At 44.3% G+C, this 26,635-nt stretch overlaps 1 protein-coding gene across 1 annotated transcript in view; it reads right to left on the bottom strand.

Moving 5' to 3' along the window:
• lars2 (leucyl-tRNA synthetase 2, mitochondrial) overlaps positions 1-26,635 on the bottom strand; it is a 44,403-nt gene that overhangs the window by 15,422 nt on the left and 2,346 nt on the right. The window contains exons 2-12 of the mRNA XM_014201261.1: positions 19,786-20,051; positions 16,629-16,760; positions 12,705-12,796; positions 12,563-12,623; positions 12,365-12,454; positions 11,709-11,852; positions 9,144-9,251; positions 8,048-8,207; positions 4,909-5,013; positions 3,949-4,064; positions 3,441-3,724 (exon numbers count right to left, since the gene is read on the bottom strand). Of these exons, the coding sequence (XP_014056736.1) occupies positions 3,441-3,724; positions 3,949-4,064; positions 4,909-5,013; positions 8,048-8,207; positions 9,144-9,251; positions 11,709-11,852; positions 12,365-12,454; positions 12,563-12,623; positions 12,705-12,796; positions 16,629-16,760; positions 19,786-20,040 (1,547 nt within the window). The 5' untranslated portion in view covers positions 20,041-20,051. The remainder of the gene's footprint in view (positions 1-3,440; positions 3,725-3,948; positions 4,065-4,908; positions 5,014-8,047; positions 8,208-9,143; positions 9,252-11,708; positions 11,853-12,364; positions 12,455-12,562; positions 12,624-12,704; positions 12,797-16,628; positions 16,761-19,785; positions 20,052-26,635) is intronic.

Below are 26,635 nucleotides of genomic sequence, written 5' to 3'. Positions count from 1 at the left end.
GTAGGAGATGCCCCAGTCAGGCTGGAACCATCTGTCTGTGGAGGTCATGTCCTGTAGGAGATGCCCCAGTCAGGCTGGAACCATCTGTCTGTGGAGGTCATGTCCCGTAGGAGATGCCCCAGTCAGGCTGGAACCATCTGTCTGTGGAGGTCATGTCCCATAGGAGATGCCCCAGTCAGGCTGGAACCACTACACTACACAGCCATCAGATCTCTGCTCCTGTGCCCTGACTAAATAGCACTGCCAGAGGGACACAGAACCGGCCAGCACCACGCCAGCTTGGTGGGTGGGTGGGTGGGTGTGTGCGCCAGCTTGGTGTGTGTGTGTGTGTCTGTTGGAAGTGCCATCCCAGGCCGTTTTCATCCAATCCAAACAGAGCTATCTGTACACACTGCTCATCTGTCAGCCTCACAGAGAGCAACACACGACACTGGCAAAGGCGAGTGACAAAAAAATCTACTCTTTTTTGTACCTACTTTCAACATGCACACTGGAACTGAGAATGTGTCTCACTGTTTAATGAGTCTCCATAGAATAGAACCACCCAGTCAGAATCACCATGCCAGGAAGACCATCAGCAACACTAGAGAAGAACACTACAGCACCCAGTCAGAATCAGCATGCCAGGAAGACCATCAGCAACACTAGAGAAGAACACTACAGCACCCAGTCAGAATCAGCATGCCAGGAAGACCATCAGCAACACTAGAGAAGAACACTACAGCACCCAGTCAGAATCAGCATGCCAGGAAGACCATAGAGAAGAACACTACAGCACCGTACCTGGTCCCCTGTAGTACAATGTTTTTAATGGCGCAAACAGGCACAAGTCGTCACACACAAGCATATCAACACACCCTCACACTTTTACTCTGAAGGTGAGATTACCCCTCTTCACAAACAATCTCCACACACACACACACACACACACACACACACACACACACACACACACACACACACACACACACACTAATAAGGCAGAGAGGTTGCTTAGCAACAAGGCTAAGGTGTAGCAGGGTAATACCCAGGTGCCATTTCATGAGATCAAAACGTACCATCATACCAAAGAGCCTTTCATGACAAAATAGCTAAATAAATGAAAAACCCACACAGAAGAGGCATTATAGTATTCCAAGAATTGCATGTGGCTGCACACCACTCTCCTGTGGTTTTCACTCTCTTTTCCAGATCGACCATTCAGGGTACAGACAGTTTCAGACTCCTGGGGGGGCTGTGATTGCCTGGACACGTGCTATGGTTCTGTCCTGTCCTGTCCTGTTGTATATAGGCTGATATCAGGAATGACAGAGTAGCAGAGCTACAATTCCAACCAGATAGCAAAATGAAACTGAAATTGCATTGCGGGTGTGTGAGTGCCAGATTGGGGAAATATCCCCTCAAACAGACGTGGCATCAGAAGCAAGAACAATTTAGTTCCTTACTGTAATAGTTTTGCATTAAAATGGTCAAAAATAAGAAAGAAAAAAATTGCTTTTTTTCTCAAGCAAGAATTTATCTAGGACATATATATGACATATGTGAGGAACCTAATTGGAGGAGCCTAATGGGAGGGATATGTAACATGATCACTAGCTGTTATTGACAGAGAGGTTTGGAACGCTCTTTGTTATTGGTCTATTAACTTATACCGCCTGCTGATGTCACCAGGCAAGCCAAAATGGGAATCAAAAACACTATCCTGGTGTAGCAAGCTAGCTGGACTAATTACACACAGGGTTCAACTGAGGGGCCAATTCACAGCAGTAGGCAGACAGGGAGCAGAGACAATATCAGCGGTGGAGGAAATGACTTCTCAAGGACGAGACAGACAGATAAAACTCCATCTCCCCCACCATCTCTCATCAAACACTTTCTGTACACTCCACCCGACAGTTAATTGGACATGATCGTTGAGTTAAGCGAGTGAATTTCCTCTGACGCTGTCAACAAGAGATGGAGAGACAAGGAAGAGGAGGAGGAGGAGACCGTCTCTGGATATAGCCGTCAGACCAGACGACCCCATCTCTCTCTCTCTGTATGACTGTCTGGCTGAGCTGTTGAAACAGCATTTCCTAGTTACTGTACCTCAATTCCACGTCCAATCATGGAACTATAATGTTTTTCAAGGAGCAATCTCCCCATGAAGAAATCCTATGTTGGTGAGGGTCTTCGTCATGAGAAGCTGGGTTTGCCCGGTGGGCCTTGGTCAAAATTGATGCACTATATAGGAAACAGGGTGCCATCTGGGATGCAACCGCCGTTTAACGAGCAGCAGGGAGCATTTTCACACATTTCATTGACAGTCACCGTCTGCCTGTCTCTGTGTCTGTGTGTGTGGTGGGGGCATAGACATGCCTGGCATGTAGGCCTCAGCTGGTTTATATAACCACTGTGACATCTGTCACTCATTACATAACCCTGGTGCCATGTGTGTGTGTGTGTGTGTGTGTGTGTGTGTGTGTGTGTGTGTGTGTATAGACGTGCCTGGCATGTAGGCCTCAGCTGGTTTATATAACCACTGTGACATCTGTCACTCATTACATAACCCTGGTGCCATGTGTGTGTGTGTGTGTGTGTGTGTGTGTGTGGTGGGGGCATAGACATGCCTGGCATGTAGGCCTCAGCTGGTTTATATAACCACTGTGACATCTGTCACTCATTACATAACCCTGGTGCCATGTGTGTGTGTGTGTGTGTGTGTGTGTGTGTGTGTGTGTGTGTGTGTGTGTGTGTGTGTGTATAGACGTGCCTGGCATGTAGGCCTCAGCTGGTTTATATAACCACTGTGACATCTGTCACTCATTACATAACCCTGGTGCCAGTGTGTGTGTGTGTGTGTGTGTGTGTGTGTGTGTGTGTGTGTGTGTGTGTGTGTGTGTGTGTGTGTGTGTGTGTGTGTGTGTGGTGGGGGCATAGACATGCCTGGCATGTAGGCCTCAGCTGGTTTATATAACCACTGTGACATCTGTCACTGATTACATAACCCTGGTCCCTGTGTGTTAAAAACATATCCTCAATACAGAGAGGTTGAATCACTTTATCCTGTTCTACCTTTTAGTACAGGTAGAAAGGGGGAACTGATTGAGTAGAAAACTGAAAGCATCGGAAATAATTGCCTGAACCTAAGAACGAGAGAGAGAGAGAGTCGCTGACTAACCATTGAGAAAGATATACGACCATGAAAAAATGATTTGATTTTAATATAAGTGGAATAAAGTGAACTCCATCACTTATGTTTGTGAACTAGCTATGAACTTCCAATCCAACTGACAGTACCAGCACTCATTTCCAAACTGGACATCTGACCGGATGGCATTAGATTCTGACCCAGGCTGATGGGTCCTGGTCAAGTGCAGTGCCCTACATAGGGAATAGAGTGCCATTTGGTATGCAACTGAAGTGTTCTCACACCTCACTCAGTGTCAGTGTGTTCTCACCTGGGACAGGTACAGCTGATCCAGTCATCAGCGTGCTCCAGAGGGGATGCTCCCTTCCCCGTGAGGGACGGTAGTTTGGGGAGGGTGATTGGAAGTTGCTCCTCAGGGACTGCCACCGGACCACAAGACCCACAATGCACCATGGGGATGGGCGTACCCCAGTACCGCTGCCGGGAAATCAGCCAATCCCTGAGCTTGGTGCTGGTCAGGTGGCCGCCCACTTTTCTCTCTCTGGCCTTCTGGGTGATGGAGTCAAAAGCCTCCTCCCTGCTGAGGCCTGTGAACTACACAGAAGAGGGGGATGGACGGAGAGAGAACAGGATGACAGTTTAGAAGCTCAAACACACATGAATTCAACAAAACTCAACTATTTGCCGATACTTCATTCAACCATAAATAAGGTTCTTCCATTAATAGCCATAAAACAATATGTAGAATGACTGAAATGCTGTTTTACTGGTAACGTTGTGTAGAGTGACAGTGTGTGTTGCTGTGTGTCCAGACAGACCTCAGCAGAGTTGAGCAGTGTGTGTCCTCCATCCTCCTGGCCCTTCAGGACTGGGCTCCAGCTCAGACCCAGAGCCCTGGCCACAGAAGCATCCTCCACACGGCTGTCAGGGATACCTGCCATGGACACACACATGATACATTTGCACACCACCATGTCATTTTATAACACTAATTTCCTGCAATTCTACACATTTTGCAATAGAGTGGAGGCAAATGTTTGCAGCTTTTAATATGATAACTGATAAACAATGAGCCCCACCGCGGTCGTTAATTCAACCTTGCTTCCTATAACTTTAGATAGCATTTCTTTTGCCGACATGGGCTAATTGAGTGACTGCTGATGCACAACCAAATTTCGAAATTGCACCTTGTGTATTCTATTATTCTAACTCTCAACAGTAATTTGAGACCCCGACTGAGTTGAAATTGCTCCAAGGGCCTACAAAAAAGAGGGGGCCGTGGGTTGCTGGGATATGGCTAGTTCCTCATGGGTATTGCCTCTTTGTGGACTCGTGGAGTGAGACAAACACCCAAAGCACCAAGCAGGGAACTCCTTCTAGAGAGTTAAAGTTACATCATTCCAACAGCAGCCAAAAGCCCAGTGTACGACAGAGACACACTGCAGGCTCAAGGACACACCGGCACAGTGGCATCTACAAACATGTACAGGACACAGGGAAAGGCTAAATGTGATTCTTAAATTTCCCTAGCCACCGTGCTTCTACACCTGCATTGCTTGCCGTTTGGGGTTTTAGGCTGGGTGTCTGAATAGCACTTTGTGACATCGGCTGATGTAAAAAGGGATTTATAAATACAATTGATTGATTGAAATTTGATTGAAAAAGAGAGACAAATAAAAGACCAAGAACAAAAGCTCAGAGGTCAATAATACACAGTGAGTACATGAGTGTATGTGCAAGCCATGTGAACGTTCAAACCCACACACACATCCACGTACCTATGACAGTGTCTAAATGACCTTCAAACTCCTGCTTGCTGGAGATCACCAGGGGAATTTCCTGACCGGTAAATAGGTTGTGGGCGGTGACCTCTGTCAGGCAGTCTGGGGGTCAAAGGTTAGGAGTCAGCGAGGGAGAGCTTCTCCCCTGGGGCCTCATTATCAACAATCAGAGAGAGAAACGATAGAGAGAGAGAGACAGCGTGACAGAGGGAGAGAGAGCAAATAGATAGTGAACGAGAGTGAGAGAGGTGGGGGAGTGAGAAAAAGAGAGCGAGACTGATAGACAAAGAGAGCGATTCAGGGGAATCCCAATTAAAACACACAGAGGCAAGAGGAGAAGAGCAGGAGAGCAACACATACAGTTGAAGTCGGAAGTTTACATACACCTTAGCCAAATAAATTAAACTCAGTTTTTCACAATTCCTGACATTTAATCCAAGTAAAAATGACCTGTCTTAGGTCAGTTAGGATCACCACTTTATTTTAAGAATGTGAAATGTCAGAATAATAGTAGAGAGAATGATTTATTTCAGCTTTAATTTCTTTCATCACATTCTCAGTGGGTCAGAAGTTTACATACACTTAATTAGTATTTGGTAGCATTGCCTTTAAATTGTTTAAATTGGGTCAAACGTTTCGGGCAGCCTTCCACAAGCTTCCCACAATAAGCTGGGTGAATTTTGGCCCATTCCTCCTGACAGAGCTGGTATAACTGAGTCAGGTTTGTAGGCCTCCTTGCTCTAACACGATTTTTCAGCTCAGCCCACAAATTTTCTATACGATTGAGGTCAGAGCTTTGCGATGGTCACTCCAAAACCTTGACTTTGTTGTCCTTAAGCCATTTTGCAACAACTTTGGAAGTATGCTTGGAGTCATTGTCCATTTGGAAGACCCATTTACGACCAAGCTATAACTTCCTGACTGATGTCTTGAGATGTTGCTTCAATGTATCCACATCATTTTCCTGCCATCTATATTGTGAAGTGCACCAGTCCCTCCTGCAGCAAAGCACCCACACAACATGATGCTGCCACTCCCTTGCTTCACGGTTGGGATGGTGTTCTTCGGCTTGCAAGCTTCCTCCTTTTTCCTCTAAACATAACGACGGTCATTATGATCAAACAGTTATATTTTTGTTTCATCAGACCAGAGGACATTTCTCCAAAAAGTACGATCTTTGTCCCCATGTGCAGTTGCAAACCGTAGTCTGGCTTTTTTATGGCGGTTTTGGAGCAGTGGCTTTTTCCTTGCTGAGCGGCCTTTCAGGTTATGTCGATATAGGACTCGTTTTACTGTGGATATAGATACTTTTGTACACGTTTCCTCCAGCATCTTCACAAGGTCCTTTGCTGTTGTTCTGGGATTGATTTGCACTTTTCGCACCAAAGTACGTTCATCTCTAGGAGACAGAACGTGTCTCCTTCCTGAGCGGTATGACGGCTGCGTGGTCCCATGGTGTTTATACTTGCATACTATTGTTTATACAGATGAACGTGGTAGCTTCAGGCGTTTGGAAATTGCTCCCATGGATGAACCAGACTTGTGGACGTCTACAATTTGAGCTCTTGGCTGATTTCTTTTGATTTTCCCATGATGTCAAGCAAAGAGGCACTGAGTTTGGAGGTAGGCCTTGAAATACATCCACAGGTACACCTCCAATTGACTCAAATTATGTCAATTAGCCTATCAGAAACTTCTAAAGCCATGACATCATTTTCTGGAATTTTCCAAGTTGTTTAAAGGCACAGTCAACTTAGTGTATGTAAACTTCTGACCCACTGGAATTGTGATACAGTGATTTATAAGTGAAATAATCTGTCTGTAAACAATTGCTGGAAAAATGACTTGTGTGATGCACAAAGTAGATGTCCTAACAGACTTGCCAAAACTATAGTTTGTTAAGAAGAAATTTGTGAAGTGGTTGAAAAACAAGTTTTAATGACTCCAACCTAACTGTATGTAAACTTCCGACTTCAACATATCTTGGAGGGTATACCCATGCACAACTGTCTCTCTCTCCACACACACACACACACACACACACACACACACACACACACACACACACACACCTCTATCTGGACATAAAATAAACATTGATATACCCGTGTTGCACTGTGTTTCAGCTTAGCGTGAGCAAGCACTAAACTCAACATCAACATCCAACATGGACTACTAACAGCCAGTACTTCTTTATACTACACTGAACAAAAATATAAACGCAACATGTGAAGTGTTGGTTCCATGTTTCATGAGCTGAAATAAATAACACAGACATTTTCCATTCACACAAAAAGCTTTATTTATCTCAAATTGTGTGCACAAATTTGTTTACATCCCTGTTAGTGAGCATTTCTCCTTTGTCAAGATAATCCATCCACCTGACAGGTGTGGCATATCAAGAAGCTGATTACATTTTATTGTCATTACACAGGTGCACCTTGTGCTGGGAACAATAAAAGGCCACTCTAAAATGTGCAGTTTTGTCACACAACACAATGCCACGTTTCAAATTTTGAGGGGTCGTGGAATTGGCATGCTGACTGCAGGGATGTCCACCAGAGCTGTTGCCAGAGAACTTATTGTTCATTTCTCTACCATAAGCCACCTAAAATGTTTTAGAGAACCGGGCTCGCAAATGCAGGCCACGTGTATGGCGTCCTGTGGGTGAGCGGTTGTGAACAGAGTGTCCCAGAGTGTCCCATGTTGACGGTGGGGTTATGTTATGGGCAGGAATAAGCTATAGACAACTAACATAAGTGCATTTAATCGATGGCAATTTGAATGCCCAGAAATACCATGAAGTGATCCAGAGGCCCATTGTGAGGCCCATTTCTTTTAAGGTATCTGTGACCAAGAGATGCATATCTGTATTCCCAGTCATGTGAAATCCATAAATTAGGGCCTAATAAATGTATTTCAATTGACCGATTTCCTTATATGAACTGTAACTTAGTAAAATCTTTGAAATTGTTGCATGTTGCATTTATATTTTTGTTCAGTAAAACGTGCCATTGCTCCGACAGAGTTACAATGGGCCACATACACTAAATATTTACTGTAAGCCACTTTGGATAAAAGCGGCACTTAAAATATGACCACAGACTACCAGGTCTGGACAGTGGTTCCTTCCTACCTCTGCCTGTCTGCAGGACTCTCTCCAGGGCTGAGCGGACTGGGCTGGTACCATGCAGCAGTCTGTGGGAGGGGAGGATGGACAGGTAGGCAGCCCCAAACACAGCCTCTGGGCTGGAGGTGTAGCCTGCTAGAGTCTCCCCCGTCTCCTCCCCATTCACCTGCATGGAGGAAAGGATAGAGAGACACACACACAGTTTATGGATAAATACATGACAGGACAGTAACTTGGTTACATTTGTTGTTGAGCGGGGCAAAGGAGGATAGTTAAAAAAAGAAACAACACTAGTTGGTAAGAAAAAAAGAAAACACCGTAGTGAGGTTTGTATGCAATATTTAGCAATTGATCATGTTTCAACGTTAATCAGTTAACATGCTATCGCCTGACAGAAACCCATTAAATTGGCACCAAAAATACAGAATCATAATACAGCTACTCTGGGAGTCATTTAGAACAGAACACCCTTGACAATGTTAAAGATGTAACGGGACTTTTAATTACCCCACTCTGCCTGGTTCTGACTGATTTATGAGAACCCCCCTCACACACACACACACACACACACACACACACACACACACACACACACACACACACACACACACACACACACACACACACACACACACACACACACACACACACACACACACACACACACACACACACACACCGAGAGAAAGTCACAACCCCCCCTTTACCAGAAATTTGATTACGATTTTAATAAGGAAGGAAGGCGTCAACCTAATACATTTCCTCCGTCTGTTGCAAGGAGTTCAATGACTGGGGTGACTGGAGCTCACAATAGGCTTTTAGCAAAACCATTTTGGAATGTCAATACTCTATTCAACATTCTAAAAGTGCATTTGGATAGTTCAATGGAAATAAACACAGCCACACAGTCACTATGTTTGATTAAATTTCTGCTTGCAGAGGGACGACTGGTGCTGCTAGCTGAATGAGAATGATGTGGTAGGTGAGAATCTCAGAGCTAATCCTAGAATACCTTCAAATGTTTATACCTGGAAGACTAAGTAGTCTAAACTAAACCAGGATGGACTGACAAGAAGGAACAGATGAGAGATGTGAGTCTAACCTTGAGGTGGAAGTCGAAGTAGCAGCCGGTGCAGTCTCCAATCCAGTTGGCCTGCATGGCCTTGACCCCGTACCACTCTGGCAGCTCCGCCAGGGCGTCCAGGAGGGGCTGGGAGAGAGAAATACACCATAAAAAATGTTAAATCATATTGATGCTAAATAAATCATAAAGATGTTAAATCATATTGTAATGTCAGATGAAGATACTGTATAGGTTTGAGGAACACTCACTGGGTTTAAGTCCCAGATCAGCACATCATTTACTTCTCCTCTTTACCCTGAGAGGCTCTTCCAAAGCTCAGCCAATCTACTGGCACAATACCACAGTCTACCTCGTCTCACATTATGTAGTCAAAGAGGGATTTTAGAAATCCTGACCTCCACACGCCCTACTTTTGCGTTTATCGCAAAGCAAATCGCTCATGACTCAACAACAGTTTCATAACGAGAGAGAGAGAAAGAGAGAGAGAGAGACACACACACACACACACAGAGATTTTTAAAAGGAAGCTATGCATAACAACAAGGGGCAGGCCAGAAAGTCCCAGCTGGGTTCCGCTTCTGCCTGAATGGAGAATACAAAAAGGCAACAGCACCAATTTGATATACCTCTCCCCCACTATCACAACCCATTCCCAAACCACCCTCTGAGATCTCTACCCAACACACTAATAACACTAATAACAGCAATACAACCAACACTAACAATGGCGATAAGGATGATTGTAATTGCAGTGTGTATCAATGTTATTTCACTGTTTCTCAAGCATGGATGGAGAGAGAGAGACACACAATCAGAGAGAGAGAGAGAGAGAGAGAGAATGAAAGACGGAATCTGAGAGAGTGAGAAAGAGATTGGTGTCCTGCCATAAATGCTGGTGTCTGTGTGTCAGTCAAGCAGCCTAGCAACAACGCCAGTGTGAGCGTACAGCCTGGCTGCCAGCAGGCTGTGGTGCCTGAGACACCCCGCCTCGAGGTGTCACAGCGATGTCACCAAGAACAAACACCCGCTGAGGGGAACGGAGGTGAGGTGGTACTCTGCTCAAACCATGAGAAGAAGAGAAAAAAAAAAACTCAACTAAACTGTGTTTTTGTCTCCGGAAAAGAAGTGGCATCATTGGAGCCACATAAACCTGAGGGTTTAACCAGAGACGTAGGCCTACGGCTGGGCCAATTACAAGGGTTTCCATGGCAACCCAGCAAAGCTATAACATTCTATATCAATAAAACGAGGGTGGCGAAGGTTTTTTGTGTGTCCGTGTCAATGTCCGTGTGGGTGGGTGTGAGTGTGTGTTTCCCTGCATCTTTTGGATACATGAAATATTTGATGACACATGCACGTGACTATATCTGAGGCTGCCTATGTAGCAATCTAGCAAAGCTTACTAGAGTGTGCATGTTCGTATGCCTGTGTAAAATGATGAATGTATGTGTAAAGTCTGTGTGAGGCTGGTAATTGAAGTGAATGCCATTGTGTTGATTTACATGACACTACAGTGTGATGTGTTCAAATTAGTGAGTCCATCAGTGTGTGTGATTATGCATGAAATAGAAAACATCTATTGTCAATGTAATTATTAACTGTGTGCATCATGTGTGTATGTGTGTGTGTGTGTGTGTGTGTGTGTGCGTGAATCTCAGAGATAAAGTGGAGTGACAGGGTCATACTGCTGAAGCCTACTGGTTAATGTGTGAGTGACTAGTGTATGTCTTTACCAGGGGAAACTGGAAATGTTAGCAGCATGCACGCACACATCAATCAACCCTTATCAATCAAGGCTCTAGCAGCAAAGGGAACCTGACCTTCTGGCCCACCAATCAGACCGGTTTGGAAGGCTTCCACTCAGAGCTTCTCAGTACCAACCATTCCTCATCTGGAGAGGTTGGAATCAGCACACCTTCAGTAACTCTCACTCCATGTGCCCAGGTTCAAGCTGCGTGCGTGCGTGTGTGTCCATCCCATGGGTGAAATAAATCTCCAGAGAGGGTAATTTCAACCCAGAGCGTAGCTGGTAGTGGCTGGTAGTGATTATGAGACCCTGCTGCTGGAGACGTGGAGGTTTCTCATCAGTCAGACTGGCCCGGACCGGCGAGGCCAGCCTGGGAATGACACTCTCAGCAGGCTGCTGATTACACAGACAGGGCTGGGTTCAAGTAGTATTTATTTTCTTTCAAATACTCTGAGCATTTGATTGACCCAGTCTGAAGTGCCAGATGGGTGGGCTTTGTAGTTTGCACTTTTGGAACTATTCCACTGGTTCCATTGTGCCAGGTAAGATCACTCAATCACAGCTAAAGTATTTGAAAGAAAACAGATCCAACTTGAGCCTAGGTTTGATCCACAGCCAGGGTTGAAGCTGCTGCCATGGTTTCTGCAGTGATTGACATCAGAGGGGTCTCCCCCCCTTCCATTCTCACACAGCCTCTAATGTAGCCAGCCAATCAGATTATGCCAAAAGGCGCAGGTGGCGAGATTGATGTGATAGGACGCCCTTTGACCCTTATTGCTGCTGACGGGCTTATCACCAACACACCCTCCATGCGCACGAGACACACACACACCTACCTTGGCGTAGTTGGTGGTCTTAATGAACCACTGCCTGAGTAATTTCTGCTCCACCAGAGCTCCAGACCTCCAGGAGCACCCGCTGTCATCCACCTGCTCATCAGCCAACACCGTCTGGTCCACAGGGTCCCAGTTCACCACCGCCTGGAACACACACACACACGCACACACAGATTACAATTACTACAAATACACACAGACAAAGACAAACATAAGCCAACATCACAGGAGCTGATCAAATCAGAGAAAGATGTCTACTGATACGAGTGCCAAAATACCTTGCATCTGATTAAACTACATGACCTCTCCACTACAGCACAGATTTTCCGATTGTCTGTAATCTACTACACAAAATGTGTTTTCCTCACAAAGCCACAGGAGGCTCCATAGTTACTGAAGACTGTTCCCCAGGCCACTGAGCCTCTGTGGCCTGCCTGAGAGTCATCCTCCTGGGGTGTCTCCCTCATCCTGCCTCCCTGGAGCTCTACACACGGCCCATGACAATACCAGGGGCATGACTGCATCACATTAGTCCAAAGTGTCATCATCTCCTCGTCAGCAGAGATGGAAAGGAGATGAAGAGAGGAAACCACTTTGGACTATTGAGACACAGCCCATGACAAGGATTGGACAGACTCAAGGCCCCCTGAATCTACCTCTTTCTGATAGGCCAGTCCTGCATTGAAGAGCTTGACGAACAGCCACTGGGTCCACCTGTAGTAGTCTGGCAGGCAGGTGGTCACCTCCTGGTCAGAGGAGAGGGAAGCAGAGGGATCCACAAGATGAGTCATCCACCCACACAGAGCCTCCCACTGGACGGTTGGAGGTGGTGCTCAGCTCCTCCCATTACTCACCTTGTCCCAATTAAAGCAGAGCCCTAGGCTGTCGAGCTGCTCCCGCATGGACTGGATATTACTGGGGACGGAGGACGTTAGGGGGAATGAGTGAGAGAAAGAGGGAGAGAGAGATCTGTTTGTGTCATATCTTGTATTGTACCTCTTAGTCCATTCCTCTGGGTCAAGGCCTCTCTCGATGGCAGCGTTCTCTGCTGGGAGTCCAAAAGCATCCCAGCCCATTGGGTTTAGCACCTAAAAGCAGTTACACAGAAATCAGTTACATATCAAATCTGGCTGTTCTTCCCAGCGCATTGGGTTTTACACGTTACACACAGCCCCCAAGAAAACAGTTCAATTCCATTTAAAATACTTGGCAATTACTAAAGGCCTGGCAATTACTAATACAGCTATAGCTGTGCTTCAGACAACAAACCGGCACAGATACCATATGTGAACATATCATACCTGACTTTTCAGTATATCCCATTAACACAGACTGGTTTGAGAGTGCTCAAGCACATCCCTAGTACAAGAGCATTTGACCGTAATACTGTCGAGCATGCATCTTTAAACATGCACAACAGTGTCTACCTTTTCCATAATCTCTGTTCTATGCCAGAAGACATGTAATATACGTAGAAGCTGTTAAACCCAACCAGAGCGTAAGGCAGAGAGGTGAGGGAACATAACATCTAATGCATGTAGAGTGGCTGTGCACAGGCCCAGAAAGGCCTAATGTTGTAATGTGAGTTATACATTAGAATAGGAGGGAACATACTGGCGCTGGTCTGATTGGATGTGTTACATGGAGGATGGTAATAGGAATCAAGGCCTCTCTGTTTGCATCATCATCAATATTTAATTCACACTAGTATGGGGATGTTGTGATGTAAGGCATTATACTTTGCAGCACTGACAGATGTGATCAGAGGTTTATACAGGCTTCCAGCTTCTGCTTGCTTGCAGTCAGTCAATGAGTCGGTCCCACCCTTCTCACCCCTCTCCTCATAATGTGTTTTCTCACTTATTTCCACTTCTTCATACCAGTGTCTCCCTCCTTCCCTCCGCTTCTCACAAGCTCTTTTCCCCCTTCACTATTCCTTCTTGATCCTTCACTTTTCTTCCACCCTTACGCAAGAGAAACAAAACAGAGAGGCAGTCAAGGCAGGAGTGGAGAAGAGAATGGAAGAGCAGTGGAGAGAGAGAGAGAGAGAGAGAGAGAGAGAGAGAGAGAGAGAGAGAGAGAGAGAGAGAGAGAGAGGTGAGGGGGACAGGAGAGAGGAGAGGAGTGTGTATCGACTAACGAGTCTGACGCTTCAGACAAATCGGTATCCTTGGTAACTGCCTGGGCCTAATTTGTAAAGCCGAGTGATGGATGTTATCAGTCTAAGTGAGCGCCTTCGTGCCGAGGTAAAACATACAGACACTGACTAGAGAAATGAGCACCTGTAGATCTAGTAATATAAAGAAGATCCTACCGTCATTTAAATAGATGTGCTTGCCGTGTTAATACAGCGTTGTTCAGGTTTAAATGAAGTCCTGATGGACAGGGACAGGCTGTCTGCCTCGGTTCATTTCTCAAAGTTACATCAGCCCAATGAGACTATGTCAGAGGCAAACCATCATCTCTTTTTAACAGTCGATGCTCCACAACAACCCCAGGGCCAAAGTCAAGACTAACTCCCCCACTACGACTGTACTACCTACATTTAACCTATGGATAACCTATGGATAACCTATGGATAACCTATAGATAACCTGTGGATAGAGGAGGAGCTAAGCGAGAAACCTGCCCACAGAGTGGAAGACTTAGATGTATATTAGGGAGGGACTTGTCCATCCAGGCCAGCAGGACAGCCTGACAGACAGGAGTCCCAGGGGAGGGGGCTGATTTTGGGCATGCAACACATTGGCATGGCTATGCTAAAGTGTATGTGTGTCCACCCACACACATCCCAAAAGCTCCGGTTCCATCTGTGAAGAGATGAGCTGCAGGCTGAAAGCAGAGCAGAGCCACAGGCAGTCTAACCATTAAACATCACACCACAACTAGGCTACAGGGAAGGGATTTAACTAAACATCACACCACAACTAGCCTACAGGGAAGGGATTTAACTAAACATCACACCACAACTAGGCTACAGGGAAGGGATTTTACTAAACGTCACACCACAACTAGGCTACAGGGAAGGGATTTAACTAAACATCACACCACAACTAGGCTACAGGGAAGGGATTTAACTAAACATCACACCACAACTAGGCTACAGGGAAGGGATTTTACTAAACATCACACCACAACTAGGCTACAGGGAAGGGATTTTACTAAACATCACACCACAACTAGGCTACATGGAAGGGATTTTGTCTCTACAAATGTAATCTCCTAGAACGAATGAACTAGTTGAAGACAACTTGTTCTCTCTCTGGTGTGTGTGTGTGTGTGTGTGTGTGTGTGTGGACACAGTAAATGGATTATCTTTCTCTCTGACAGATGCTGACAGACAGATATCCAATTGGGCAGCAGCGTGTAGCTGTCAATCCACGACGGTCCATACGACAACTAAAATAGTGGTTAGGAAGACAGCATTACAGCCTTACTGCTGGTAGCCCAGATACAGCCTACCTGCTAAGAAAATCCATATGAAGACAGAAAGGTAGCCATCTCTCTCTGAGTGGGAGGGAACAAAACCCTGCTGCTTACAAAACAATGACGGGCCTGTTGTGCCACACTTACACAACACTGACATCACTTTGTCAGGCTTCATTAAAATCAGCCCCTGAGGATTCATCCAAAATGGCACCCTATATAGTGCACTACTTTGGACCAGAGCCCCATAGACCCTGGTAAAAAACAATGCACTATAAAGGGAATCTGGTGCCATTTGGGATGTAGCCTGAGAGAGGAGGGCCTACAACACACACCAAACGAGGGGGGGTTGTTATTGTGACAAAGAAGAATGGCTGGAGTAATGGTTTAGAACAGTATACAGTACAGAGGAATGGAGGGTAAGAGTGGGGGGAGAGAGAAAGAGGGGGAGGAGGGGAGAGGGAGATAAATGAGTGAGGGTCACAGTGAATTATTTAGCAACCATTTCAAGCTGTTGGTGACTGGCTGCATTAGGGGACACAGTGACAGTCCCTGGTCCCGAATGGTGTCTCTGGGGAGTCATTTGTCACCACAGGTTTGTAAGACACCAACGGTCTGATCATCATTTCTCTTAAACACCAACACACATCTTTCACACTTTTCTATGAGGGGGAGAGTCGTCAACACATTACAATGGATAGGGGGAGCTTGTCTTACCCCTGCAGAAACACTTAAAGGCAGATGTCTTAGAGGGACTCACCAACTGAAAGAGTAATTGTTTTGACATGAAACCTTTTTATGCCGTAATCACGTCTGGTAATGTGCCATGCGTAGGTAGTCCCACTGAAAAGTGGTCTCGTGGCTAAGAGCACTTAGGTAAGCGCAGTGTAACGTTGGGCCAGGGACAATGGGGGCACTCAAAGCTACAATACGCAAATCCTTTTTCAGAAAAATGGCAGCCCCAGCAGTTGAGGCTGGGGAAATGTCCTTTGAAATGACAATTGAACTCATTCCCAGATTGCACTTTTAAGAGCCGAGTTAGAAGGCAAAGGCAGAGGAGCATCTCTCTCAGTTTAAACAGCCTCCACACACACACCTCCTGCAGAACAGATGCCAACTGTGATTCAGACTAGACAGAACATCAAGGCCGTAATGATGATGGATCAGGGCTTCCATAACAGAGAAGATGTAAAGGGAGTGAGAACGGACGGTGACCTTGTGGACTGCACACAAAGTGCTTCACAGCTGTATGCTTCTACGTGACTAACCTGGAGTCGTGACAGTACAATTTGTGTGCATGCATAGAGAGCGAGAGAGAGAGAGAGAGAGAGAGAGAGAGCCATAGAGACAGACATGCATAGAGGGGTGGAAAGGAGAAATGATAAAAGTTACCAGTATGGGCAGCTTAGCTTTTCACAGTTGTATCTCCAGCTACTAATCAGGGCCAGTCGCTTTGGCTTAAAGAATCTGCTGAATGGTATATATTATTATTACCTGGTGGCCCCTCATCCTCTGGAAGTGTCCGATGGTGTCACTGATGGTGTAGACCCGTACATGGCCCATGTGGAGACGGCCGGAGGGGTACGGGAACATAGACAGGACATAAAACTTCTTCCTACGGGAACTCTGGGGAAGACAACAAACACATGCTCAGGGAAATAGACTTCATGAGGCTTGTGAGAGCCTCACAATCAATAATTATACAACATGTTTGACAGGAACTAGCCCTACAAATCTGTGTCTGGCAACATGTGATTAGCACAACTAACACTGTATATAGCTTACTGTGCGTTCATGCCAGTGTTTTAAAAATGATTGAAAACAAAAATGTGCTTTTTGGTCTTAATTTATTGTTAGGCATTAGGATTAGCAGTGTGGGTGAGGTTAGGATTAGGTTTAAAATCAGATTTTAGGATTTTGTGGTTAAACCCCTAAGGGTTATACAGCCTGGGTCAGTGCTAGACTTCACTCCTAGCTCCTGGATTCTTCTGTCTGTATGTCTGGGTGCAGCAGGTTTCCAGAGTGTGTGAGGCAACACTGATTCCCAGTGTCTTTGAGAAAGGCCAGCCAGGCCAGATAGCCCCTCACTCTGCCATCAATCTGGAGTACATACAGTCTGCGTCCCAAATGGCACCCTATTTCCTACAGGCCCTGGTCAAAGGTAGTGCAATACATGCAGGTTAGCATTTTTCGTCATGAATCTTGTTCTGGAGGCAGCTCTGCATAGTGGTCACTAGCTGGCACAGCCACACAAAGTCATAAAATCTGATTTCAAACTTAATCTTAACCCTTACCTCACCCACATGGCTAATCCTAATGCCTAACCCTAAATTTAGACCAAAAAGCACATTTTTGTTTTCATACATTTTTACTATATAGCCAATTTTGACTTTGCAGCTGGCCTATCTAAGGGGCAATCGCTCAGTTCTGCCTCCATGACAAGACTCATGACAATAAACGTCAACCTGTGCAAAAAATAGGAAATAGGTTGCCATTTGGGACTTCACTCTGTATGAATCACCCAAGGCCAAGAGGGGCCTGAATAACTCAATGAGCTCAGACTGACTAAACAACCTTTATATAGGCAAAAACAACAGCTGAAATTATCTTGAAGGAGCTCATTGATGGACTGAAGACTTTTTGTGTGGATAGCCTGGGCTGAATCATGATGCATTGTGGGTTTGTAACAATGTCGTGACAGCATTGGATGTCAGGGTCAGCTTCAGTACTATTTGCCTTGGAAGACTGTTGATGGTCGTGACAACAGTAACCAAAAACAGAGACGGACAAACAGGAGACTGTGAATAGGTTACTTCATTACTAAGCATATTACGCCTATGAGTCAAGAATATTAGACAGTAAGACTATGATTTAATGAATGTTTGAGTCTACGCAAACCAGAAGGCCTCCCAAAGGGAACACTAAACAGGGTTCAACCAGACAGACACACACAAATTCAGCAAAAAAATAAATGTCCTCTCACTGTCAACTGCGTTTATTTTCAGCAAACTTAACATGTGTAAATATTTGTATGAACATAAGATTCAACAACAGACATAAACTGAACAAGTTCCACAGACATGTGACTAACAGAAATTGAATAATGTGTCCCTGATCAAAGGGGGGGTAATCAAATGTAACAGTCAGTAAGTATCTGGTGTGGCCACCAGCTGCATTAAGTACTGCAGTGCATCTCCTCCACATGGACTGCACCAGATTTGGCAGTTCTTGATGTGGGATGTTACCCCACTCTTCCACCAAGGCACCTGCAAGTTCCCGGACATTTCTGGGGGGAGGAATGGCCCTATCCATCACCCTCCAATCCAACAGATCCAAGACGTGCTCAATGGGATTGAGATCCGGGTTCTTCGCTGGCCGTGGCAGAACACTGACATTCCTGTCTTGCAGGAAATCACGCACAGAATGAGCAGTATGGCTGGTGGCATTGTCATGCTGGAGGGTCATGTCAGGATGAGCCTGCAGGAAGGGTACCACATGAGGGAGGAGGTTGTCTTCTCTGTAACGCACAGCGTTGAGATTGCCTGCAATGACAACAAGCTCAGTCCGATGATGCTGTGACACACCGCCCCAGACCATGACGGACCCTCCACCTCCAAATCGATCCCGCTCCAGAGTACAGGCCTCGGTGTAACGCTCATTCCTTCGACGATAAACGCAAATCCGGCCATCACCCCTGGTGAGACAAAACCGCGCTTGGTCAGTGAAGAGCACTTTTTGCTAGTCCTGTCTGGTCCAGCGACGGTGGGTTTGTGCCCATAGGCGACATTGTTGCTAGTGATGTCTGGTGAAGACCTGCCTTACAACAGGCCTACAAGCCCTCAGTCCAGCCTCTCTCAGCTTATTGCGGACAGTCTGAGCACTGATAGAGGGATTGTGCGTTCCTGGTGTAACTCGGGCAGTTGTTGTTGCCATCCTGTACCTGTCCCGCAGGTGTGATGTTCGGATGTACCGATCCTGTGCAGGTGTTGTTACACGTGGTCTGAAACTGCGAGGCCGATCAGCTGTCCGTCCTGTCTCCTTGTGGCGCTGTTTTAGGCGTCTCACAGTACGGACATTGCAATTTATTGCCCTGGCCACATCTGCAGTCCTCATGCCTCCTTCCAGCATGCCTAAGGCACATTCACACAGATGAGCAGGGACCCTGGGCATCCTTCTTTTGGTGTTTTTCAGTCAGTTGAAAGGCCTCTTTAGTGTCCTAAGTTTTCATAACTGTGACCTTAAAATTGCCTACAATCTGTAAGCTGTTAGAGTCTTAACGACTGTTCATTAGTTGTTTATGGTTCATTGAACAAGCATGGGAAAGTGTTAAAACCCTTTACAATGAAGATCTGTGAAGTTATTTGGATTTTTACAAATTATCTTTGAAAGACAGGGTCCTGAAAAAGGGACCTTTCTTTTTTTTGCTGAGTTTATAAACATAGCAATAGGCCCAGGTACTAATGTCCCATGATGACTATGGTAATTCTGAAGGATGCTTAATTACCAGAGTATGGTTGAATATTAGGCTAGATTATAATTGGAACTAAAGCCAGGGGTGTTTTAAAATATTCATCTGACAATCTTTCCCAGAAGCCTCTACTAAGGGCCAACAGAAAGCAAAGAGAGAACTTAAGAATTGCTGCCAACTCACCTCCTCCAGCGTATCCCTCCGCCACTGCTCCATGATACGGGGGTGCCACCACTGCTCCACCCTGCTTCTGGTGTCCGCTTTATAGTCCCTGTCCCAGACCCCTGTCTCGCTGAACAGGGTCCGAGCCCCGTCTCTGGGGCAGGGGGAGAGTAGGCCGGGCAGGGGGGCACAGTCAGCCCTGGGTCGCCCCAACCCCAACCTGAACAGGCCACTGCCACGAGGGCAGAGAGACACTCTGTACGCTGCCATCTGCATGGCTCTGTTACCTAGGTAACAGGACACAGCTCTATTAGTGCTCTGCTCACAAGAAAAGACAGCAGAGCACACAGAAGCTGCAGCCAAAGCCTCAGTCAGCTCGTACCCATTCTTAAGGAAAATAGACTGCTAGGAACAGGATGAAAATAACAGTCTGGAGTTTGATTCTGGTTAACAATAGTTGTTGAGTAATACCTGTTCATTAACACAGTTATAGATGTTCAATAACACCTGAAGGCATCAGGTCACATAAGGCAAAAACTTTGCTGAAAAAAGGCACACACACACAGTTGCCAAGGTAACCCAATAAGATATTATAGGGTAAATCCATTTGAATTCAATCACTTTTTGACAGCACTCCTTTTGATTTGAACGATATCTTCCATACATATTTGCCCATTGTAGAAGTGCTCAGAAAGTGACTTTTTGCACCTGAATGTACTCAAAGTTGACTCATTTTGCATACCCCACCATATCATGAGAAATCCATGTCTACGTCACTGTAAAAGATAAACGAGGTTGATCAAATTTAAAAGCTTACAAACAGGGTTGTCAAATTATTTTATAATGTCTGACATTTTTTTAATTTTATATGTATTATTTATATTTTTTAATATTCACATATGTTGTAGCTTAGACCCTATTTGACATAATCTTAGGGTTTTGTGTTGTGCCTGCTATCGGTTCAGAAAACATTCTCTTGGATAAAGGGGTGGGTGTCATGTTTTGGCTGATACATTTACTAAAATGGGTATAAAATCTATTTTAAACTTTCAAATGGTACCACAGAGATGGTTGGAGGTCCCACACATCAGAGAATGTTGACTTGAATGGAAATATCAGTTGTTTTATATTATACTGTCAATCCTCCATAGAAAACCTATTGAACTCATAGAAATATAGACAACAGAATAGCCATGACCATTTAAGTTGACATTCGACGGTGGGTGGACTGGCAGTCATCATTGTGGTAGTAATTAGATGTTAACATTTTTATTTTATTTAAAATGTCAACGGTGTACCAGCCAAATTGCAGTGGTCTGAAGGGATAGGTCCATTCTAGGAAATATATTTATATGATTGAAATGAGACCCACCGTGCATTCTAAGGCATTTTGTGTCTAAACAGATGGCAAGAATAACACAAAAGGATGGTGTGAAATAGGGTCTAAGCTTCAACATATGCAATTATAATTTTTCAAAATCTGAGTTTGTGTTTTATTACAATTGATGTTAAATTTGTATATATATATATATATATATACACAGTACTAGTCAAAAGCTTGGACACACCTACTCATTCAAGGGTTTTTCTATTTTCTTTTTACTATTTTCAACATTGTAGAATAATAGTGAAGACATCAAAACTATGAAATAACACATATCAAATCACGTAGTAACCAAAAAAGTGTTAAACAAATTCTTCAAAGAAGCCACCCTTTGCCTTGATGACAGCTTTGAACCCTCTTGGCATTCTCCCGACCAGATTCACCTGGAATGCTTTTCCAACAGTCTTGAATGAGTTACCACATATGCTGATCACTTGTTGGCTGCTTTTCCTTCACTCCAACTCATCCCAAACCATCTCAATTGGGTTAAGGTCGGGTGATTGTGGAGGCCAGGTCATCTGATGCAGCACTCCATCACTCTCCATCCTGGTCAAATAGCCCTTACACAGCCTGGAGGTGTGTTTTGGGTCATTGTCCTGTTGAAAAACAAATGATAGTCCCACTAGGCGCAAACCAGATGAGATGGCATTTCGCTGCAGAATGCTGTGGTAGCCATGCTGGTTAAGTGTGCCTTGAATTTGAAATAAATCACAGATAGTGTCACCAGCAAAGCACCCCACACCATCACACCTCCTCCTCCATGCTTCACGGCGGGACCCACACATGCGGAGAGCATCGGTTCACCTACTCTACGTCTCACAAAGACACAGCAGTTGGAACCAAAAATGTGGACTCATCAGACCAAAAGACAGATTTCCACTGGTCTAATGTCCATTGCACATGTTTCTTTGTCCAAACAAGTTTGTTATTATTATTGGTGACCTTTAGTAGTGGTTTATTTGCAGCAGATCGACCATGAAGGCCTTGAAGGTCTCCTCTAAAAGGTTGATATTGAAATGTGTCCGTTACATGAACTCTGTGAAGCATTTATTTGGGCTGCAATTTCTGAGCTGCAGTTAACTAATGAACTTATCCTCTGCAGCAGAGGTAACTCTGGGTCCTCCTTTCCTGTGGCGGTCCTCATGAGAGCCAGTTTCATCATAGCGCTTGATGGTTTTTGCGACTGTACAGTGGGGGGAAAAAGTATTTAGTCAGCCACCAATTGTGCAAGTTCTCCCACTTAAAAAGATGAGAGAGGCCTGTAATTTTCATCATAGGTACACGTCAACAATGACAGACAAAATGAGGGGAAAAAAATCCAGAAAATCACATTGTAGGATTTTTAATGAATTTATTTGCAAATTATGGTGGAAAATAAGTATTTGGTTAATAACAAAAGTTTATCTCAATACTTTGTTATATACCCTTTGTTGGCAATGACACAGGTCAAACGTTTTCTGTAAGTCTTCACAAGGTTTTCACACACTGTTGCTGGTATTTTGGCCCATTCCTCCATGCAGATCTCCTCTAGAGCAGTGATGTTTTGGGGCTGTCGCTGGGCAACACGGACTTTCAACTCCCTCCAAAGATTTTCTATGGGGTTGAGATCTGGAGACTGGCTAGGCCACTCCAGGACCTTGAAATGCTTCTTACGAAGCCACTCCTTCGTTGCCCGGGCGGTGTGTTTGGGATCATTGTCATGCTGAAAGACCCAGCCACGTTTCATCTTCAATGCCCTTGCTGATGGAAGGAGGTTTTCACTCAAAATCTCACGATACATGGCCCCATTCATTCTTTCCTTTACACGGATCAGTCGTCCTCGTCCCTTTGCAGAAAAACAGCCCCAAAGCATGATGTTTCCACCCCCATGCTTCACAGTAGGTATGGTGTTCTTTGGATACAACTCAGCATTCTTTGTCCTCCAAACACGACGAGTTGAGTTTTTACCAAAAAGTTCTATTTTGGTTTCATCTGACATTCTCCCAATCCTCTTCTGGATCATCCAAATGCTCTCTAGCAAACTTCAGACGGGCCTGAAAATGTACTGGCTTAAGCAGGGGGACACGTCTGGCACTGCAGGATTTGAGTCCCTGGTGGCGTAGTGTGTTACTGATGGTAGGCTTTGTTACTTTGGTCCCAGCTCTCTACAGGTCATTCACTAGGTCCCCCCGTGTGGTTCTGGGATTTTTGCTCACCGTTCTTGTGATCATTTTGACCCCACGGGGTGGGATCTTGCGTGGAGCCCCAGATCGAGGGAGATTATCAGTGGTCTTGTATGTCTTCCATTTCCTAATAATTGCTCCCACAGTTGATTTCTTCAAACCAAGCTGCTTACCTATTGCAGATTCAGTCTTCCCAGCCTGGTACAGGTCTACAATTTTGTTTCTGGTGTCCTTTGACAGCTCTTTGGTCTTGGCCATAGTGGAGTTTGGAGTGTGACTGTTTGAGGTTGTGGACAGGTGTCTTTTATACTGATAACAAGTTCAAACAGGTGCCATTAATACAGGTAACGAGTGGAGGACAGAGGAGCCTCTTAACCTGTTATGGCTAGGGGGCAGTATTTTCACGGCTGGATAAAAAACGTACCCGATTTAATCAGGTTACTACTCCTGCCCAGAAACTAGAATATGCATATAATTATTGGCTTTGGGTAGAAAACACTCCAAAGTTTCTAAAACTGTTTGAATGGTGTCTGTGAGTATAACAGAACTCAAATGGCAGGTCAAAACCTGAGAGATTCCTTTACAGGAAATGGCCTGTCTGACCATTTATTGTCTTTCTTTGACATCTCAATCCATTACAAAGGATCTCTGCGGTAACGTGACACTTCCCACGGCTCCAATAGGCTCTCAGAGCCCGGGAAAAACCTGAATGTCGTCATTCCAGCCCCAGGCTGAAACACATTATCGCCTTTCTCAAGTGGCCGATCAAGGGACTGTGGGCCTAGGCGCGTGCACTGGCCGCCCCCGTCTTTGTGTTTTTTCCTCTGTTTGCCGAAAAGGAGATTCCCGGTCGGAATATTATCGCTTTTTTACGAGATAAATTGCATAAAAATTGATTTTAAACAGCGGTTGACATGCTTCGAAGTACGGTAATGTAATATTTAGAATTTTTTTGTCACGAATTGCGCCATGCGCATGACCCTGATTTACCATTTCGGATAGTTTCTGGAACGCACAAACAAAACGCCGCTATTTGGATACAACGATGGATTATTTTGGACCAAACCAACATTTGTTATTGAAGTAGCAGTCCTGGGAGTGCATTCTGACGAAGACAACAAAAGGTAATCAAACTTTTGTAATAGTAAATCTGATTTTGGTGAAGGCTAAACTTGCCGGGTGTCTAAATAGCTAGCCCGTGATGGCTGGGCTATGTACTTAGAATATTGCAAAATGTGCTTTCACCAAAAAGCTATTTTAAAATCGGACATATCGAGTGCATAGAGGAGTTCTGTATCTATAATTCTTAAAATAATTGTTATGCTTTTTGTGAACGTTTATCGTGAGTAATTTAGTAAATTGTTAGTAAATTCCCCGGAAGTATGCTAGTTCTGAACGTCACATGCTAATGTAAAAAGCTGTTTTTTGATATAAATATGAACTTGATTGAACAAAACATGCATGTATTGTATAACATAATGTCCTAGGTGTGTCATCTGATGAAGATCATCAAAGGTTAGTGCTGCATTTAGCTGTCTTCTGGGTTTTTGTGACATTATATGCTGGCTTGAAAAATGGGTGTCTGATTATTTCTGGCTGGGTACTCTGCTGACATAATCTAATGTTTTGCTTTCGCTGTAAAGCCTTTTTGAAATCGGACAGTGTGGTTAGATAAAGGAGAGTCTTGTCTTTAGAATGCTGTGAAATAGTCATATGTTTGAAAAATTGATGTTTTTGTATTTTTGAGGAATTTGTAATTCGCGCCACGCCTATCATTGGATATTGGAGCAGGTGTTCCGCTAGTGAAACGTCTAGATGTAAGAGGTTAAAGAATAAGTTACAGGTCTGTGAGAGCCAGAAATCTTGCTTGTTTGTAGGTGACCAAATACTTATTTTCCACCATAATTTGCAAATAAATTCATAAAAAAATCCTACAATGGATTTTCTGGAATTTTCTTTCTCATTTTGTCTGTCATAGTTGACGTGTACCTATGATGAAAATTACAGGCCTCTCTCATCTTTTTAAGTGAGAGAACTTGCACAATTGGTGGCTGACTAAATACTTTTTTCCCCCCACTGTACTTGGAAGAAACTTTCAATGTTTCATGTCTTAAAGTAATAATGGACTGTCATTTTTTTCTTTGCTTATTTGAGCAGTTCTTGCCATAATATAGACTTAGTCTTTTACCAAATAGGGCTATCTTCTGTATACCACCCCTACCTTGTCACAACACAAATGATTGGCTCAAACGCATTAAAGAAAGAAATTCCACTATTTAACAAGGCACACCTGTTAATTGAAATGCATTCCAGGTGACTACATCATAAGCTGGTTGAGAGAATGACAAGGCTGTGCAAAGCTCTCATCAAGGCAAAGGGTGGCTACTTTGAAGAATCTCAAATATAAAATATACAAATATTGATTTGTTTAACACTTTTTTGGTTACCACATGATTCCATATGTGTTATTTCATAGTCTTGATGTCTTCATTATTATTCTACAATGTAGAAAATAGTAAAAATATAGAAAAACCCAGGAATGAATAGTTGTGTCCAAACTTTTGACTGGTACTGTATATATCTAAAAATAAACATATATCCCGGGGTGAGAGAAGGACAGTATGAAAATCTGGATACTGCCCAATACTACTTTCTATCCCCTTCTGCCATGCCGAGCAAACAAGTATAGAAAGTTGTTTAAATCCAAAGTGATGCTGTCAAAAAGTGATTTAGATAGATTTAGCCTATATTATTATAATAACAATAACACAACAACTTTGGGAACAGAGGACACACTCACACATAGACACTCAAGTGACACAGATGCTGCTGACATGACACGTCATGAAAATATTTACCAAGAAGTGTTCCATCCCACACAGCATATAAGTCAAGGCCCTCTAGTAATAGAGTATTTTCCTGGTCACCAAATCCTCATTGCAAGACTGCCATAGAAGACAGCGAGTGGTTCTCACTCTATACAGTATGCTAGACTATATCCCTGAGCTGGTGGGCTGTGTCTATGAAGGGACCCCCTGGGAACTTCTCTAAAGAGCCTATAGCCTAGTGGTAGTTAGCTCGTCCATATCTATGCAGAAGGTGACACACTGATACACTCAATGAATCTGTAAGCATACTGATACAGTGAGGGAAAAAAGTATTTGATCCCCTGCTGATTTTGTACGTTTGCCCACTGACAAAGAAATGATCAGTCTATAATTTTAATGGTAGGTTTATTTGAACAGTGAGAGACAGAATAATAACAAAAAAATCCAGAAAAACACATGTCAAAAATTTTATAAATTGATTTGCATTTGAATGAGGG

Source organism: Salmo salar, chromosome ssa05 (assembly GCF_905237065.1).
Source record: "Salmo salar chromosome ssa05, Ssal_v3.1, whole genome shotgun sequence".
Taxonomy (NCBI): domain Eukaryota; kingdom Metazoa; phylum Chordata; class Actinopteri; order Salmoniformes; family Salmonidae; genus Salmo; species Salmo salar.
The sequence above is the reverse complement of the archived record's forward strand: the minus strand, read 5'-3'. Positions and strand labels throughout refer to the sequence as shown.